At 43.3% G+C, this 18,555-nt stretch overlaps 1 protein-coding gene across 1 annotated transcript in view; it reads right to left on the bottom strand.

The window, feature by feature from the left end:
• LOC126204360 (max-binding protein MNT-like) overlaps positions 1 to 18,555 on the bottom strand; it is a 139,230-nt gene that overhangs the window by 75,204 nt on the left and 45,471 nt on the right. Inside the window, exon 2 of the mRNA XM_049938735.1 lies at positions 17,415 to 17,883. Coding sequence (XP_049794692.1) covers positions 17,415 to 17,883 — 469 coding nt within the window. The remainder of the gene's footprint in view (positions 1 to 17,414; positions 17,884 to 18,555) is intronic.

The following is an 18,555-nucleotide window of genomic DNA, read 5'->3' on the forward strand; positions in this document are numbered from 1 at the left end:
TTCGCCGCCTTGTCTACGGATACGTTCATCGTACTTCCCACATTGATTTCAGCGGTTATTTCATGCAGTGTTGACTGGTTACTATCCCTGACACCTCTAAGGAAATGCCGTCGGCCACTGCTTTGTCTGTGGCGAGAGGTAACCTCTGAAATGTGGTATTCTTGGCACATTCTTCACACCGTCGATCTCCAAACATTGAATTCCGTAACGATTTCCATAACAGAATGTTCAAAGTCTTATCTGCCATCGTGCAGTCATAATCACGCCGGAAACGTTTTCACACGAATCACCCGAGTACAAATGACAGCTCTGTCAATGCACTACCCTTTTACACTTGTGTACGCGATATTACCGCCATCTGTATATGTGCATATCGCTATGCCACGACTTCTGTCACCTCAGTGAAAACACGAACAAAGTGCGGGCAGTAAAGGTCGACAGAAGCATACAAACTTGAATGATTGAGCGGACGGCAGAAATACACTACTGGCCATTAGAATTGCTACACCGCGAAGATGACGTACAACAGACGCGAAATTTAACCGACAGGAAGAATATGCTGTGATATGCCAATGATTAGCTTTTCAGAGCATTCACACTAGGTAGGCGCCAGTGGCGACACCTACAACGTACTGACATGAGGAAAGTTCCCAACCGATTTCTCATACACAAACAGCGGTTGACCGGCGTTGCCTGGTGAAACGTTGTTGTGATGCCTCGTGTAAGGAGGAGGAATGCGTACCATCAAGTTTCCGACTTTGATAAAGGTCGGATTGCAGCCTGTCGCGATTGTGGTTCATCGTATCGCGACATTGCTGCTCGCGTTGGTCGAGAACCAATGACTGTTAGCAGAACGTGGAATCGGTGGGTTCAGGAGGGTAATACGGAACGCCGTGCTGGGTCCCAACGGCCTCGTATCACTAGCAGTCGAGATGACAGGCATCTTGTCCGCATGGCTGCAACGGATCGTGCAGCCAGGTCTCGATCCCTGAGTCAACAGATGGGGACGTTTGCAAGACAATAACCATCTGCACGAACAGTTCGACGACGTTTGCAGCAGCATGAACTATCAGCTCGGAGACCATGGCTGTGGTTACCCTTCACGCTAAATTACAGACAGCAGCGCCTGCGATGGTGTACTCGACGACGAACCTAGGTGCACAATTGGCAAAACGCCATTTTTTCGGATGAATCCAGGTTCTGTTTAGAGCATCATGATGGTCGCATCCGTGTTTGGCGACATCGCGGTGAACGCACATTTCAAGCGTGTATTCGTTATCGTCATACTGACGCATCACCCGGCGTGATGGTATGGGGTGCCATTGGTTACACGTCTCGGTCACCTCTTGTTCGCACTGACGGCACTTTGAACAGTGGACGATACATTTCAGATGTGTTACGACCCGTGGCTCTGCCCTTCATTCGATCCCTGCGAAACGCTACATTTCAGTAAGATGATGCAGGTCCTGTACGGGCCTTTCTGGATACAGAAAATGTTCGACTGCTGCCCTGGCCAGCACATTCTCCAGATCTCTCACCAATTGAAAACGTCTGGTCAATGGTGGCCTAGCAACTGGCTCGTCACAATACGCCAGTCACTACTCTTGATGAACTCTGGTATCGTGTTGAAGCTGCATGGGCAGCTGTACCTGTACACGCCATCCAAGCTCTGTTTGACTCAATGCCCAGGCGTATCAAGGCCGTTATTACGGCCAGAGGTGGTTGTTCTGGGTACTGATTTCTCAGGATCTATGCACCCAAATTGCGTGAAAATGTAATCACATGTAAGTTCTAGTATAATATATTTGTCCAATGAACACCCGTTGATCATCTGCATTTCTTCCTGGTGTAGCAATTTTAATGGCCAGTAGTGTATGTAATAGTGAATACCGAGGTTTTCCAACTGATATCTGGATGAAAGTGCACATGGAACTACGAAGCTATCTCAGTGAGTGAGTGAATGTAATGCCTCCATTAGTAGAAGGCGTTATGAGAGGAAGGCGGTGTCTCATTTCTCGTGGTAGGGTGGATCATCTAATATTAGGCTGCCGAACATTGTGGCAAATGAGTGTTCTCGTCAGGCAGCGACGCAGGCCGAGAGCGCGCGGCTGCGGCTGGGTGGGCGGCCGTGGGGCAGGTCGGCGGCTATTTCGGGAGGCCCGCCCTGCCGCGCTGCGCGGGGCGACCTTTGCCGCCTGTCATATCGACCGGCACCGGCCCGCGGCGCGGCTCCGCTCTCAGCTGTCGCCCCCGCCGCCCACGCCCACACTGGCCGCTACGCCCCGTCCGACGCAACTCGCGCGTCCCCAGTGCGCAACAGCACCATTTCTACCAACTGAGGCGACCTGTATGCTACAGGTTGTAACATTGTCGTTCCCTTCCGTTCGAGTCGTACCTAAACCGTTGTGTGCCACGTAGCGGCCACGGATGGAAGCGAAGGATTTTAGCGGCAGAAGGAGACAGAGAAGGCGCCGAGCGAGGCTGCTGCCGGCCGCTGCAGGGGCATTTTCTGCTGCCGATTAAAACAGCGGCGTAAGACAACCCGGCACCTTTGGCCGCTAGAACGAGCGTCCAACTGTCGCAGTGCTGGAGATCGCAGCTACCCAACTATCGCGGTAACAGGCCGGCGATATTACCTGCTACTTCCGCCAGGGTCAAATCACACCAACAGTCGACCAGTATTGTAGCTGAATTGAAGAAAGATGCAGGTGATTTTCATATAGAACTCCTCATTCTCATTGCAAATCTTCGTGACGAGGAGAAACTCCCTAAATTCTTGAAATTCCTGAGTTCTAATCGCGCGAACATCCAATTTACCGCAGAACTGGAAAAGGACGGATGCCCAGATATCTCGACGGCACCCTGGGACAAGGTGTGTTTCGCTAGCCGACACATACAGATCTTTACCTGCGAGAGCACGCCTGTCATCAAGGTGCGAAGACCCACGGTGTCCCGAGTACGCTTGTACAAAGGCACATACGACTGCTGACAGGGCCCACCTACGTCAGTGATCGCCAAACTGCGGCGCGCGGGCCGCACATAATATACTCCACACTAATGACCGAGTGCACCAACCCCGGTCGAAAAGCATGATAACCGAGGTCCCGCGATCATGGTTAAAAGTAAATCGCGTTTAAAATGTTTCTGCAGTGCACCAACGTTAATCGCTGGTCACCAAACCGTCGTCAGCCAACTGTGCATTTGATCGCGGTAAACTCTCTACATTGCAATGGAACGTGCCCTGGCAACGCAAAGATGTTAGTAAACATGAAATTGCACAGATAATCGCTGGTGCCACGTTCTATCTTTGCTGTTTTTTCCGTCGACAAGCAGAAGTGTGTGTACGTACCTCGGTACCTATTTCTGATCTGTTGGTTTCTTTTTTGGAGAATAATGGAGAATAAAAGAAAAACACCGAATTTCTCGAAGTACGAGATAGATGTACTTCTTGAACTGGTGGGTGCAAATGCATCCGTTCTTGAAAATAAGAAAACCGACGGCTGCAGCTTAAAAGAAAAAAAACAGGCAATGTGGTCCCACGTGGAGGCGCAATTTAATTCTACTCCTGGTAAGTTTACTCATAAATGAATAACTTTTCTAGGTTCATCGTAAGCGTAGGATATGGCACACACTGGCTTTTAGTTTGAAATTTGAAACTGTTATTGGCGTACCACTGAAATACGTGATAGGACTATGCACATTTACGGTTGGAATTGTTTTGTTAGTTAAATTTAAAACTAACCTGCTACTGTTAACTAAATATTATGTGACTAACGGAAGCTTTTATGTTCAAAATTGTGAATATACGTTTCTCACTTAGCCCTGTGCCGTATTCTTCATATATGCCTATACCACTTTCTTTTTAATGAACTGATATGTAAACAAAAGCCATATACAGATCTTAGATTTTTATTGCAGTTATAAGTTAAGAGCCTCAGAATGCAAAATGGACTTATGAATGCAAATAATATAAGAATTAATTTATGGTACTACAAACTACATTTATTTAATTTCAGGCGTGACAAAAAGATCCTGTGACAGGCTGAAAACCTGTTATGAAAATATGAAAAGAAGACTTCGAAAAGACCTTGCAGAAGAAAAGGTGGAAGTGTATAAAACAGGTGGGGGGAAGCCTATCCAAAAAAGCACGATCCATGATCGGGCTAAACTATTAGAAATTGTTGGTTCCTCAATGAAACCGTTAACAAATGCATATGATTCCGATGCACAGTTCAGCATGATTGTGGATGTTGTCAACGTGGAGAGCAGTGCAGTGCAGTGAGAACACGCCACCTGCTTCAGTTGTCGAGTTAGCAGAGTCCACACAACCTAGCACTTCCCACACACCTGTGGGATGCCTGCAAAACCAAGGCCATCAGGTTCGGGAACAATGATTGACAATGTGTGCAAGAAGAGAGTGGAACCACTGGAGGCCCAATTACACATCATGAAGGCAGAGCACCAAAACGAGCTGAGGATAAAAAATTTAAAGATTCTGGCCCTGAAGGAAAAACTAAAGTACTGGAAGAAGAAAAATGCCAGTGACAAGTGACTTTTTTTCCTGTGACAGTGAATTTTTTTAATTTTTTGTGCTATGTTGTATTTTGTCTAATGTATTAAAGTTGTCTCACAGTTCAAATTGTTTCTCTGTGTTTGTCCTGTTAGTGATACTGCTTCTATCCTACTTGGTGTCTGTCTAATATCTGCTTACAGCTTATTTGGTCTGGACTAAGTTTCATCCGATCACTTAGAATTACTTCATATATAAAAACAGATTAGCAACACTGCAGTTTACACAAGTAAGCTACATGTCAGTTGCAGGCCTGCAGCCATAACGTCAGGTGCCAATTTCTACTTAAATGACTTAACAATGAGGTAGACTGTTAATGAAACAAAATAATAGTAATAAAGCATCCTTGTTACTCTGACTTTGGAATGAACACATTTGCTGTAACAGTTATATACATGACGCCCAATGTGATCATGTTTTGCATTGTTTATACCAGAATATCCTAACAAATTATGAGGGAAAATGCTCCAAATCATAATTTTGTGTGTACCATTTTCCGTGCAATACTCTGCACCAGGTAATGTTTATAATGGGAACCTATATCTTTTATGACAATACAATTTGAAGTGAGGCATGTTGAGAAATACATTGCTGTGGTGGGTTCTCTTTTCTGCAAAAGTAAGCATAGCATATGTGGCTTTCCTAGCTACACCACTTGGTAATGTGTGTGGTGGAAACCTGTAACATTTATCATAACAGTATTTGTAGAGAGGCATTATTGAATAATGCATTGCTAATATGGACAGTAGTGAGATTAGCATTGTGTGGTTTCTCTAGCAATACTCTGCACCTGTTAATGTTTACAATGTCAGCCCATAACTTTTATCACAGCAAAATTTGTAGCAAGATATTTTCAGAAATGCATTCCTATGATGGGTCACTGGTTTCTGCTATAGTAGTCATAGCATGTGTGGCTTTCTTAGCAATATTCTGCACCTGCTAATGTTTATGATGGCAACCCATAACTTCTGCCACAACTGTATTTGTAGTGAGGCATTTTTCTGTGGCACTATGCAATGACAAGGAATTCCCTTCTCTATAGGTGAGCATTAAATATGTGAAAAAACTGCATCAATATCAGTGACAGAGTGAGGGAGGGAGTTTCCCTCAGTAATAACTTAAAGTATGACACTTCGTACTGTCAACCCACAGCATTACAGTTCTGCTTTCGTATCTTCCGAAGTAGCACACTCCTCCACTAATTATTGCTCTTGCACTAATCCCCAAAGTATTAGACATTGCAGACAACATTCCATTGCGTTTTGTAGCAATGAGAACTTGTTTTTGGTGGCAATTTCTAAACACAAATTTGTCTTCAATTTCATGTATTTTTTTTTTTAATGCCATACAGTTGTGCGTAATATTGTGTAAAGTGCTGCTACACGCATGACTGACTAGAATTAACAACGTAATTCAATTCTTTGCACAACCTTATGGCCACACACACTTATGTTTAAGAAAATCATATTGTAAATAAAGAGTAGTGATTAATATGGAAACAATTTAACAAATAAACAATCCCAATCTGACATTTTATGTTATTACACAAATGATTATTTATTTTGTGCCCATGTGTGTACTGCATATTCACAATTTTAAGCTAATCTAGGTGATAAGACTGCATTAATAATGAGAAGTGCAGTAAAATAATCTCTAAACTGTAAGGTTCTAATAATAAAGAATGTGCTCTTTTAATATTGCAAAACTGTTGGACATTCACATATTTGTTGTTACAGTAGAAAATTTAAGAGATGTTTAGGATCTATAGTGAACATAATACAGAAATATCCATTATATTTTATTCTACTCGCTTTTACTCTCACACTCTCTAAATGTAATGGAGTCATTTGTTCTCAAATTTAAGTACATACCCAGAAACTGAACATGTATATAAATAACAGAGTACTGCATTGCTTTCACAACCAATGTGATGCAAGAAATATATCTTTAATAACGAATTAGCAACAGTTCCACACTAAAAAAATATCTCAGAAAAGCAGCAGCTGGGTAATTGTCTGTAGGCAGCACATCCTGTCCCTGGCACAACAAAACCTCAAATTTCGCATCACACACCCAGTTCAGTGAGTACTTTTATGTTCGCTAGACAGCAGAAACAAAATAGATTACATGCTGAAACAATCTGAAAAATTGAAAATACGGCGAAATCCCATAACTACAATCATAATTTTTCATTACGAACAATGTCTGAATTTATGTTAGATTATCGGAAATGTTCATTAATTATAGCACGGCGAACTGCTCTTCCAGGTAATGTATCATAACGATACATCTGCTGTCCAGGTAGCACTTCTTCGTTGTCTTCAATGTTGGGGCCTCTCTCATCACGTAACTGATTTAAAAGTCGAGAAATTTCTGGATCTTCTGGTGGTTCATCACTGCTTGTACTCCTCGCAATATTATGCAAGACAGCCGTACCCACAATGATTGACATTGCTTCCTGTGGATTACATCTTATTCCTACAGATAATATGGGAAATCTTCTCTTCCACATACCGTATTTTCTCTCAACAGTGTTTCTAGTTTTAATATGAGACCTGTTATATCGATGCTCTGCTTCATTTTGCGGATTTAAAAGTGGAGTTAACAAGTAGGATTTACATGCATAACCACTATCTCCCAATAAGTGACCTGACCTTGTGGTATTTCTCCGTTTTCAAATTGAGCTCTGCGAGCGCAGTTGAGCCCGGCCATCGAGCGACAATATCTCTTATTAACAAATTGTGATCACTAATGGTTTGACAGTTAAAGGAAAAATATGATTTCCTATTGCGGAAAAGTTCAGCATTATGTCCTCCAGGAGACTGAATTCTTATATGGGTACAATCCAAGGTACCAAGAACGCCAGGAAATCGGTCCAATTGACTAAAAGCATACATCACAGAGCGCACTTCTTCTCTTGTAGGAAATTTTATAAAGCGAGGAGACAGTGATGCTATGATGTCTGATACATCACTGATGATTCGTTGTTCTGTTGTACGATGTATATTACTGTTGTCCCCAGTAGGAATGTTGAATGCACCTGTTGCATATGCCCTTAAAGTAATCAAAAGTCTGTTTATCGGAGAAACAGGGTTATTCCGATCAGTAGGAAATTCTAACCTATCATTAATTTGATTTAATAACCACCACACTGTTTCTTTTGACAGACGAAATCTCTCTTCAAACTTCCTGTCACCATAATCTTCAAAAGGGTTTCCCCTTTCCACAATCGCTCCAACACGATTTCGGTCACGATTTAAATGGTCAAGGTATAACAAATCTTCCTCAATGCCATCCATAACATCAAAACGCGCCGCCATCTTAATAGCGTATGCTTCTAAAACCGTGGTTATGTCGAGAAAACCGGGAAAGAGCCCCGGTTAAATATAACCGCGGTCGATTCCCTCGTTTAACTTAGATCGATGTTGGTGCACCAGAATACTGCGCTGTACAGGATTGTATATCAACTTAACCGCGGTTAACTGTTAATCGAGATTGGTGCACTCGGCCATAACAGTCTTCACTGGGCACGGTCAGAAGTATGTAGTTAACACATTTAAGTTATTAAGAGTGTATTAATTTATGAGTCTTTATTCTAAAACTGCAAGATGGAATTAGAAGGAAGGAAAAAAGAATGTGTTAACGTCCCGTCGTCAACGAGATAATCAGAGACGGAGCACAAGCTCGGATTGTGTTACGGATGGAGAAGGAAATTGACTGTCCCCTTTCAAAGGAACCATTCTAGCGTTTGCCTGGAGCGATTTAGGGAAACCAGGGAAAACCTAAATAAGGATGGCCGCACGTGGGTTTCAACCGACGTCCCCTAGAATGCGAGTTCAGTGTGCTAACAACTGCGCAACCTAGCTCGGTATAAGATTGAGTTAATTTCACATTTTATGTATTAGTTTATTAATAATTTTATATATAATTAATTACAAATCATACATCTAATGTGACATTTGACTTTGAATTTAGGAAACTAATGTAGGTTCGATCGAACTAGTTGCAATTGTCTCAAGTGTTTATCCGAGATTTAGGTTCTATTTTTACTCGATGTGTACTTTGCTTTTGAAAACAACTGTTCAAAAACGTACGTGCTTGCAGACAAAGACGACATACATAACGCATGACTGTACAACAAGGGATATATGTCTCTGGGCAGGTATTATTTTGAAGTCCAACAATGATACATAAGATCAATTCTTTTTTAGTAGGACGTCAGACTACAACTCTATGCACTCCATTTGAAAATATTCTGGCAACATATACATTCTGTCTGTAGAAGGTGTCGCATAAATACAAAAAAAGTGATTATTTTTTCGAAAATCCTGAAATCGATTTTAAAATTCTTGTATCAAATTGAAAAGTATGGCTGCGTATTTCATTCCGTCTTTAGGATTGTGTTTGGCCAACGCGATGTATTGAAAAAATTGTTTGCAATGACTATAGCTTGCATTAATTTCAGTTGGTACGCGCTTGTTGTTTGAATCTTTGTACCTATAGTAAATTTCTACTTTGAAGACGCCTGTTTAGCCACCAAAATGAACAGTCAAATCTGCCACAAATGCTACCTCTGTCACCCAGTTGGCACCGTCAAATTCTGTCACAGATCCTGCTTTTAATATCATGGACGATCTTTTCAACACCGCAAGACCACTACGGTCACAGGTTCGAATCCTGCCTCGGGCATGGATGTTTGTGATGTCCTTAGGTTAGTTAGGTTTAACTAGTTCTAAGTTCTAGGGGACTAATGACCTCAGAAGTTGAGTCCCATAGTGCTCAGAGCCATTTGAACCATTTTGATCTTTTCAACATCTGGTCTCGACAGAGCGACCTTACTTCTGTAAAATATATCACCATACTCGGCATCTAAACTTCTGGATAACTCCTACGATTGACGATGATTAAACCCATAGCAAGCTAGTCGGTGGGTTGTCGAATGAAGAAATTGGATTGAACTGAATTAAAGGTCATCTCTTTCTACCAATCATCCGATAAGGCAGAAAGTAAACACGAAAGTAAAAACATTTCGTGAAAGAGCGTTCGTCTCTAGTTCGTATTCGTAGCAATGTAAATGACATAAAATTAAACCTGTTATAATGGAATAATTCCATATGCATAATTCCAACTTCTACCGACTTGTAGAACTAGGGTGAAAAAGGTTCTTTATCACACTTGTACAGAAATAACACATAGTATCCTCGTATTTCCACAAATGAACTTCATTATTCGCCTCTAAATCTCTAGTCTGGCAGTTGCAACTGAAGTTGCCATAAGAAAGCAGACAAGAGCGTCTGACGGATTGGCCAGTTACAAGACCTAGACTCTGGGGATTCAAGTATAGCATGTGCGGCATTGTTAAGAACGGGACGGAGCATCGTGGCGGAAGCTTCAAACTGAAAATATTTATCATAACATTAGATACACAAAATTTTATGGATTTTTTTTCCGATCGTGTAATACATGCTCACTTCTTGGGCCTCAGTGATACTCGCTTCGAGCTGCATGAGACTCACGGGTTGGACACCCCCCACCGAAACAACCGCACGCACACTTCCCTCGAGTGATGCCGCAGGATATATCGTATCAACTGATCAAGTTGTCGAACAATTTTTTTAAATGTGTAACTATACTCCGCAAGCCTACTTGCGCTGTGTGGCGGAGGTACTTAGTGTTCCCGAATTCGGTTACTCGGTCCGCGCACCTAGTGTGGAGGACTGTTGTGCAGCACAGGACTGGTGGTGGGCGCAGCGCTGCTACAGCGGTCGGTGACACTGCGTCACCGCTTGCGCACTTCCCGCGGACCACCGGAAGCGCCCCTCGGCCCGATAACGCCGCAGCGACGGCCGACGCGTCGCATTCCTGCTGCCCACGTCGCCCCACACTTGGCACTCCACTTACCTACCAGTTCCTCACACGCAACCAACTTTGGTACACTGTAATCGATAGGTATTTAGAGCCACTACATTTTTTCCCCGACAGTGCACAGACTCCTCGGGTGCACACTTATTTCTCGAAAACGTGTCGCGTTGGACTCGAGGGGTTTCATTTCCTCTTTAGTCGGATCCCAAAAGTTTCAAAATAAATTTTATCTGTGGCTTCTGCAGCTATGTCTCAAATGAACTCCAGCAATATCTGTATATTTGATCGTTGGCCGGAGTGGCCGAGCGGTTCTAGGCGCTACAGTCTGGAATCGCGCGACCGCTACGGTCGCAGGTTCGAATCCTGCCTCGGGCATGGATGTGTGTGATGTTCTTAGGTTAGTTAGGTTTAAGTAGTTCTAAGTTCTAGGGGACTGATGACCTCAGAAGTTAAGTCCCATAGTGCTCAGAGCCATTTGAACCATTTTTGTATATTTGATCATTTACTCATTTCCAGATATCGTGAGACTCTGACCTACTGTACTTGCTGAGGTAATGTGTCACTACAACCATAATTTTCAGGAAGTTATTCGTATATTTGAAATAAATAAATAAAATAAAAAATCGCGAAAACAAAAACATGAACCACATAAAATACGGAAGCATCGAATACAAATTTAAGTGGCTGGAAGTCTCTTCTGAAAGTATTTGTCATGAGTGTAGTATTCATGTAGGACGTGAAACTAAGTCGACAAACAGCACACACAAGAAGCTAACAGAAACTCTCCAAATGCAGTGCTGCGGATGAATTCTGAAGATTTGATGAATGGATCGAATAACTAACGGCTCTGAGCACTATGGGACTTAACATCTGTGGTCATCAGTCCCCTAGAACTTAGAACTACTTAAACCTAACTAACCTAAGGACATCACACACATCCATGCCCGAGGCAGGATTCGAACCTGCGACCGTAGCAGTCGCGCGGTTCCGGACAGAGCGCCTAGAGCCGCTAGACCACCGCGGCCGGCGAATAACTAATGAGGATGTGCTAAATAAACAGGTGTAAAAATAAGTTTGTGGCACAACCTCACTAAAAGAAGAGATCGGTTGATGGGACACTTCCTGAGGCATCAAGGAATGGTTTAACAGCACCAGCTTGTACTTAAAACTCTATCGTTTATCACTCAAATTTTAAAGTGCCGACTGAAACGTACTGAAAACGGAACGTGCAAAATCGTATTACACGTCTGGCACAGTTAAGGAAGTATTATCCAGCTGCAAATATTTTTCTGACTAGTGCTCAATGAGTTTATTTAAAATAAGTTCATCTTATTACCAAAAAATTCACACCTGAGTATTATAAGTGCTACTCCTTTCAAATTTTAATTTTTGAGTTTTAAATATTTTCATTTCTTGCTATTTTCAGATTATGTGTTTTGGAGAAGAAGACCTTAATCAGCACGGCCTGAAGATGGTTTCAGCCTCGCTCTTCCTGAATGAAATACGAATGTTTCAAAAAATTGCGCCGTTACGCCTAGTAGCAACTACATTTTCCGACTGTGCCCCATTAGGGAGACGGAAAGAAACAACAGACGCTATCTGTACCAGTGCGCATATAGCCATAAAAAACACACACGACGTACGCAGGGAAGCGATGCTCCTGCGCAGAAGTAGCCGGTAAGACACGAGAAACAGACGAGGTGGCAGGGTCGGCGAGAGTTACGTCACAGCTTCCAGCGGCTTCTGGAAGGGCTCGGTGGAAGGTGGAAGCGCTACAACTCGTGACGCAAGCGCCTGCGCTGTGGTGCTTCGCAGGCCGGGAGGAACAGTCAAGGCCAGCGGGCACATACGGCACTCAAACAGCCACGGTTTACCAGTCGGCAGGGGAGCGAGAGCGTGCAGTACGTTATTCCAGAAACAAGCAGCTCATGAAGTCAAAGGGTGGCCATTCTGTCCATCCGTACAAAGCTTAGTCCGCTATAGCTGAACTTTCAAGCACAGGTTGTATGGGTACAGACTTCGATACCACTGCGATGCATGGAACATTCCCTTGCCCACCCCCGATGCAACCACTCCCACAGGCTAGGGTGTCTTTGCCGCCTACGAATAGCCACATAGGCAGTCAGTATGGGCTGGCACGTAAAGTGCAAACATTGGCACAAAGTACTCACTCTGTGATCAGTACTGTGCAGTATGGCACAGTGTATTTTTCTTTGCGGTGAATGGGTGAAATCAAAATGGGTAATGGCTAATACAGATGAAAATGTGAATAGTGTGCGTGTTCATGTGCTCTGAGTGGACTTTAAATCGGCGTAGGACCTTATCCAGATAAAAAGTTTAATTTTAATACCTCTTTTCATCACAGTAGGGTTACTGAGTCAGTTATATCGAAGAGTAACACTGGCACCGGAAGGTCAAAGGTGTAAGGAAGTTGTAACTGAGATGCACGTCGGTAGTGCTGTTTACAGATAGTCCGATACCGAATCAGTACGACAGCAAACAACAGGTAAAAATCTTCTTCAGACGACGAACAACTGAGGGGGTTCCGGCATCAAAGTGCCGAGCCATGTTTTTCGACAAATGAAACTAACTGTGTCACTTTGTATAATGAGTTATACTGACGACCAAGGCGTCAAGTGGTTCTGCAAGAATCTCACGAGATTCTTTTCTAGCCCGAATGCTTTTTTATCTTCCATATCGGCAAGTCAATGTCGAGCAACACGACAAATCTGATAAAGATCGCTTCTAGAAAGAAACTGGACTTTTGTACGGAAAACAATGATGAAGACACAGACGCTACGCTGCAGTCTGGAACCGCGGGACTGCTACGGTCGCAGGTTCGAATCCTGCCTCGGGCATGGATGTATGTGATGTCCTTAGGTTAGTTAGGTTTAAGTAGTTCTAAGTTCTAGGGGACTTATGACCTAAGATGTTGAGTCCCATAGTGCTCGGAGCCATTTGAACACAGACGCTAGTTCTCACTCTGAATACTTACCTCGTTCTGAGGACGAATTAACATCAGAATGTGAAATTCAGGTATGTGTTGCTTGGCATTATATTGTTCTCATAGCTCATCACGTGTATTTGCTGGCCGGCCGCGGTGGTCTAGCGGTTCTAGGCGCTGCAGTTCGGAACCGCGGGACTGCTACGGTCGCAGGTTCGAATCCTGCCTCGGGCATGGATGTGTGTGATGTCCTTAGGTTAGTTAGGTTTAAGTAGTTCTAAGTTCTAGGGGACTGATGACCTAAGATGTTAAGTCCCATAGTGCTCAGAGCCATTTGAACCATTTTTGTATTTGCTGGTTGGACAAAGTGTGGATGTCTGTTCACGACACATGTTTCTGGTACTCTTTATGAAATGATTACATTATACATTACTTCACACCAATCAGGTCCTTTAATTTTATGTTATATACATCAAAATACGCCAAAAGTAAAATTGTCGCTTGGCATTTTCTTCACTTAAGATTTGAAATCTATACTCCTGAAAAATTTAACAGGTATTCTGAATAGTATAAACATCTGAAGTAACAGACTGCTATTATGAAGTTTTTACAACAATATGCCTTTAATCTATACACATATATTCCCTTTTGTTAGGATGACAGTAACACTATTTCAGGAAGAAAAACAGCATCACATGAGAGAATGCCATTCGGTAGTCTTCCAAAACAAAGATCAACAAAGAGGGTGCAATTCACGAAGTAGGTCCATAGGAATAAAAAAAGAAGAAGAAACGAAGATCGTGAATATACATCTACTGAAGGTAATCCTGTACCTGTAGCAACAATAGGAGAAATGTGTAAGTGTCCGTTGGGTAAAGGAGGGCCGCTGGATCAGCCGAGCGGTCTGAAGCGCTGCAGTCATGGACTGTGGGGCTGGTCCCGGCGGAGGTTCGAGTCCTCCCTCGGGTATAGGTGTGTGTGTTGGTCCTTAGGATAGTTTAGGTTATGTAGTGTATAAGCTTAGGGACTAATGCCCTTAGCAGTTAAGTCCCATAAGATTTCACACACATTTTTTGATAAAGGAGGAATAAAAAATGTGTTCACCTGGGTTTTGGGACTTGGGAGATTTTGATAAGCAAAATGCCCAACTTCTTCGTAGTATAGAAGCATGTTCTGTAAAACGGAGATACAAGAAAAATTCTCCAGAAAATTGTTACAAAAACAATACTTTCATTTTTAGAGTGGAGACTAATGGAAAGTCAGTGAGAGTTTGTATAAAATCATTTATGAGCATTCATGGCCTACAAAATCACAGAGGCCGTATCAACAATATAATATCGAGAGTAAAAATTTAATATGGGGCACATCCTTCTGATAAACGAGGTAAACATGTCAATAGGCCTAATACTTATACTAGTGATGCGGTGAATGGTGTACATTCTCACATTACGCCCATTCTCAAGTACTGCTCTCATTACAGTAGGTCACAAAATCCTGAAAGAGTCTAGGCCGCGATATGCATATCACACAGCTGTATGAAAATTACCGTCAATATTGCAAGGACGCAGTATCTCAAAGTAAGTATAGAAAAATATTCGGTGAAGAATATAATATAGGCTTTAAATTCCCAGCAATAGATACATCTAAAACAAATGACTCCCTCCAGATAAAGATAGAAAACGGGACAGAAGAAGAGGTCTGCTACATTCATAAAAAAGGAATTGCACTTGCGCTATGCTGAATCTTTGAAGCCCAAACTAAATGAATTTTCAGGGTTGCCCAAGCATGAGCCTAATATACATGTCTTATCCATATATTTCCAGCAAACGTTGCCCACTCCCAAGCTCACTTCCTCTGTTGCCTTCTACTCCAGATGATGATGATAATGATGATGTTCGGTTTGTGGGCGCTCAACTGCGTGGTTATCAGCGACCGTACAAATTCCCAATCATTACTCAGTCCAATCTCGCCACTTTCATGAATGATGATTATGATGAGGACAACACAAACACCCAGTCTTCTGGTTGAGAAAATCCCTATCCCGGCCGGGAATTGAACCCGGGACCCCTTCTACTCCAGAAAACTGTGGACATATAAAGTTGGAATACATGATTGTGGCCAGAATATTGGACATATGGGATGAAGTATTGCAGGCCGAGGTAGTGATGAGATTGGTAACTGTATCCTCAAATATTTGAAAACAACATCCATCTCTGCAAAAAAAGAAAAAGAAAACTTATTTTTTTTCTGACAACTGTGGGGATCAGAATAAGAACTGGAATATAATGGCAGTTTGGAGTTATCTGATCCACACAAAGTGGTTTGAAGAAATTGACCATTATTTCCTTATTCCTGGACACACTTACTTGCCCTCTGATAGAGACTTTGCTAAAATTGAAAAATACCAGAGGGAACAACCGAACGTATACTCTCCATCACACTGGAGAGAACTAATTGCTTCTTGTGGTCGTAAACACAAGTCCAGTATCATAAGTATGGAAAGCGTTGATTTCTCTGACATAATAGGACTGAAAATGGGCTGCTTAATAATGATGATGATGATGATGATGATGACGATCTGCTCAATACTAATAGAAAATAAAGTGTTATTAGTGTTCAGCTTAAATTATCAGAGGCTGTATGCTTCAGATTTGAAAAACCAACCTATGGATTATGAAACTGAAATGAACATGGAAGTATCTACAAGGAATAAAGGGGACACAAGTACCATGGCTCTAAGACCGAAATACAATGGACCTGTTGAAATTAAGAAAATCAAACTGAATGATGTAATGTAGCTAATGGATTATGTTCTACCAATCTACCACGACTTTTATCGCACTTGCTGCCTGCTGCTGTTAGTGATGAGGATAATGGAGAAAAGGTGTAGAAGTATTTTAGGTCATTGTTAATCTATTTTTGAAATGCGACATTGACTGATAAGAATGAAGCAAATTGACATTTGTTTGTACGCACTTATAAAGTTAATAAAAATATTTGTCTAATGTAGGTTACGTTTTTTGTTCAACATTGGGCCAAGCAACATACCATCTTATTTTAAAATATTAATTTGTATATAATGTAGCTTAAAATATTTGTATTATGTCTCATAAAACAATATAAAATATACCACAGAAATATATTACATGTGTTCAACCAAAATTTAATAATTCACGTGATTTGAGGATTTGCTCAAACATTAATATGGCTTTATCTCGAAAGCATATAAATGTGGCTTGGCACCCTCTGAATTTATCGCCGAACTACCGGGCAGCTTACAAGGTTTCGACTAACACGAACACTAGGTTCACATAGTTTAATGTGCTTTACGGGCGCCAGGAGAGCAACATTCGACCGCCTTGCGGACCAGCTATATGAGACGGCTGGTGTTACAGCACCTGGTTATAATGTACCAGCATTTCACATTTGCAATGGCTTATCTCGCGGTTACATTAACCTGTGGTCTTGCGATGTTAATCAGATAAATATGTTACCTAGGAAAATGCATAGCCGACGTTTCATTACTCTATGTTAATTATTTTTTGGTGTTGGGGCGTTTTTTCCGTCAATGTGTACGGTGCAGTTGTCCGTCCTTTACTACCACTACAGGTTTCAGTTAATAACCGTTATCACAGCATTACAGTTGGTAAAGTATTTACCTATCATACCAATTCATATGATATGCCAATGTTATTACCACACCACAATCGAACGCAAACATCAAAAGAACAAACAGGTATCCCAACTCGAGAAGTGGCGTGCTGGTGTGAAAGTGCAGTCCTAAAATGAATACTGATACCGGTTAGTTCTTTCGATGTTCCGCAGTTCTGATGGGGCTGTACTTGAAACACTAGCACATTAATATGACGAGACACCATCGATAAATAGTGTGCAACATTTTGTGTTGTGATAACGGCTGTTAACTGGAACCGGCAATGATAGTAAAGGACGTACAGATAACTGCGTTTCACGTAATCAGTGAAACGATTTCGGAAGGACGCGGTAAGGAAATGTATAGGGCAAGCCGCGAGTACTCACGTCCGCTTGTGGAAGTCCTTGGCATCTTCGGCGTTGGCCGCCGCCTCCATCGGTGAGAAGCCGCCATTGACGACGACTCCGGGCACGGTGGCGGCGGCGGAGGTGTGCGCCGGGGGCGGTGTGAGGGTGGCCGGCGCCGGCGCCGCGGGGGCGGGGACGGGCGCGGGGGCGGGCGCGGGCACCACCACCGATACCGAGGTGGCGGCGGCAGCAGGCACGGGGGCGGCGGCGTGGTGTGGCGGCGCCAGCTGCAAGTGGTGCACGTGCGTGGGCGGCAGTTGGTGCACGAGAGGCGCGGCCGCCGTGGGCAGCGGTGGCGGCGGGGGCAGCGGCACGATCGTGCGCACGGCCGCCACAGCTGGCGGCGGTGGCGGGGGCGGCGGTGGGGGCGGCGTGTGCGGCGTGTGCGGCGCAGGGCTCGTGGACGCGGCCGGCACGTCCGCGGCGGCTGTGCTGCTCGGCTCCTCCTCTGCAACAGAACGCTTTCCGTCAAAAACTCACTCCCCTCTGCTCCATCCACAAGATATATAATTCGAGCTGGATTTCCAAAAAAAATTACGTGCTTGTGATAGATGTCTCTCTTTATTTTTAACATTCCTCACACACTAATTTCTCCTTATCCGTGTACGTGTCGTGGTGGAAAGAATGCTACATACACTAAAATTTGCCACGTGTCCTCCGTCCCACCGCTTCTTCAGTTACATGAACAGGCAAGGTTTCTACGCTGTGGTGACAAAAGTCACGGATTACGTGCTAATATCGCGCTGGACCTCCTTTTAAAAGCCCGGCGTAGTGCAGCACCTCGACATGGCACGGACTCGAGGCCTCTACAGTGAAAGTGTTACCGGCGAAGGTTCAAATGGATCTGAGCACTATGGGACAACAGCTGAGGTCATCAGTCCCCTAGAACTTAGAACTACTTAAACCTAACTAACCTAAGGACATCACACACATCCATGCCCGAGGCAGGATTCGAACCTGCGACCGTAGTGGTCGCGCGGTTCCAGACTGAAGCGCCTTGAACCGCTCGGCCACTCTGGCCGGCTACCGGCGATGGATTTCGTTCACGAACTGACCTCACGATTACGTCTCAAAAATGTTCGATGGGATTCATGATGGCTGATCTGGGTGGCCAAATCAT

The sequence above is a fragment of the Schistocerca nitens genome, chromosome 9 (assembly GCF_023898315.1).
Source record: "Schistocerca nitens isolate TAMUIC-IGC-003100 chromosome 9, iqSchNite1.1, whole genome shotgun sequence".
Taxonomy (NCBI): Eukaryota; Metazoa; Arthropoda; class Insecta; order Orthoptera; family Acrididae; genus Schistocerca; species Schistocerca nitens.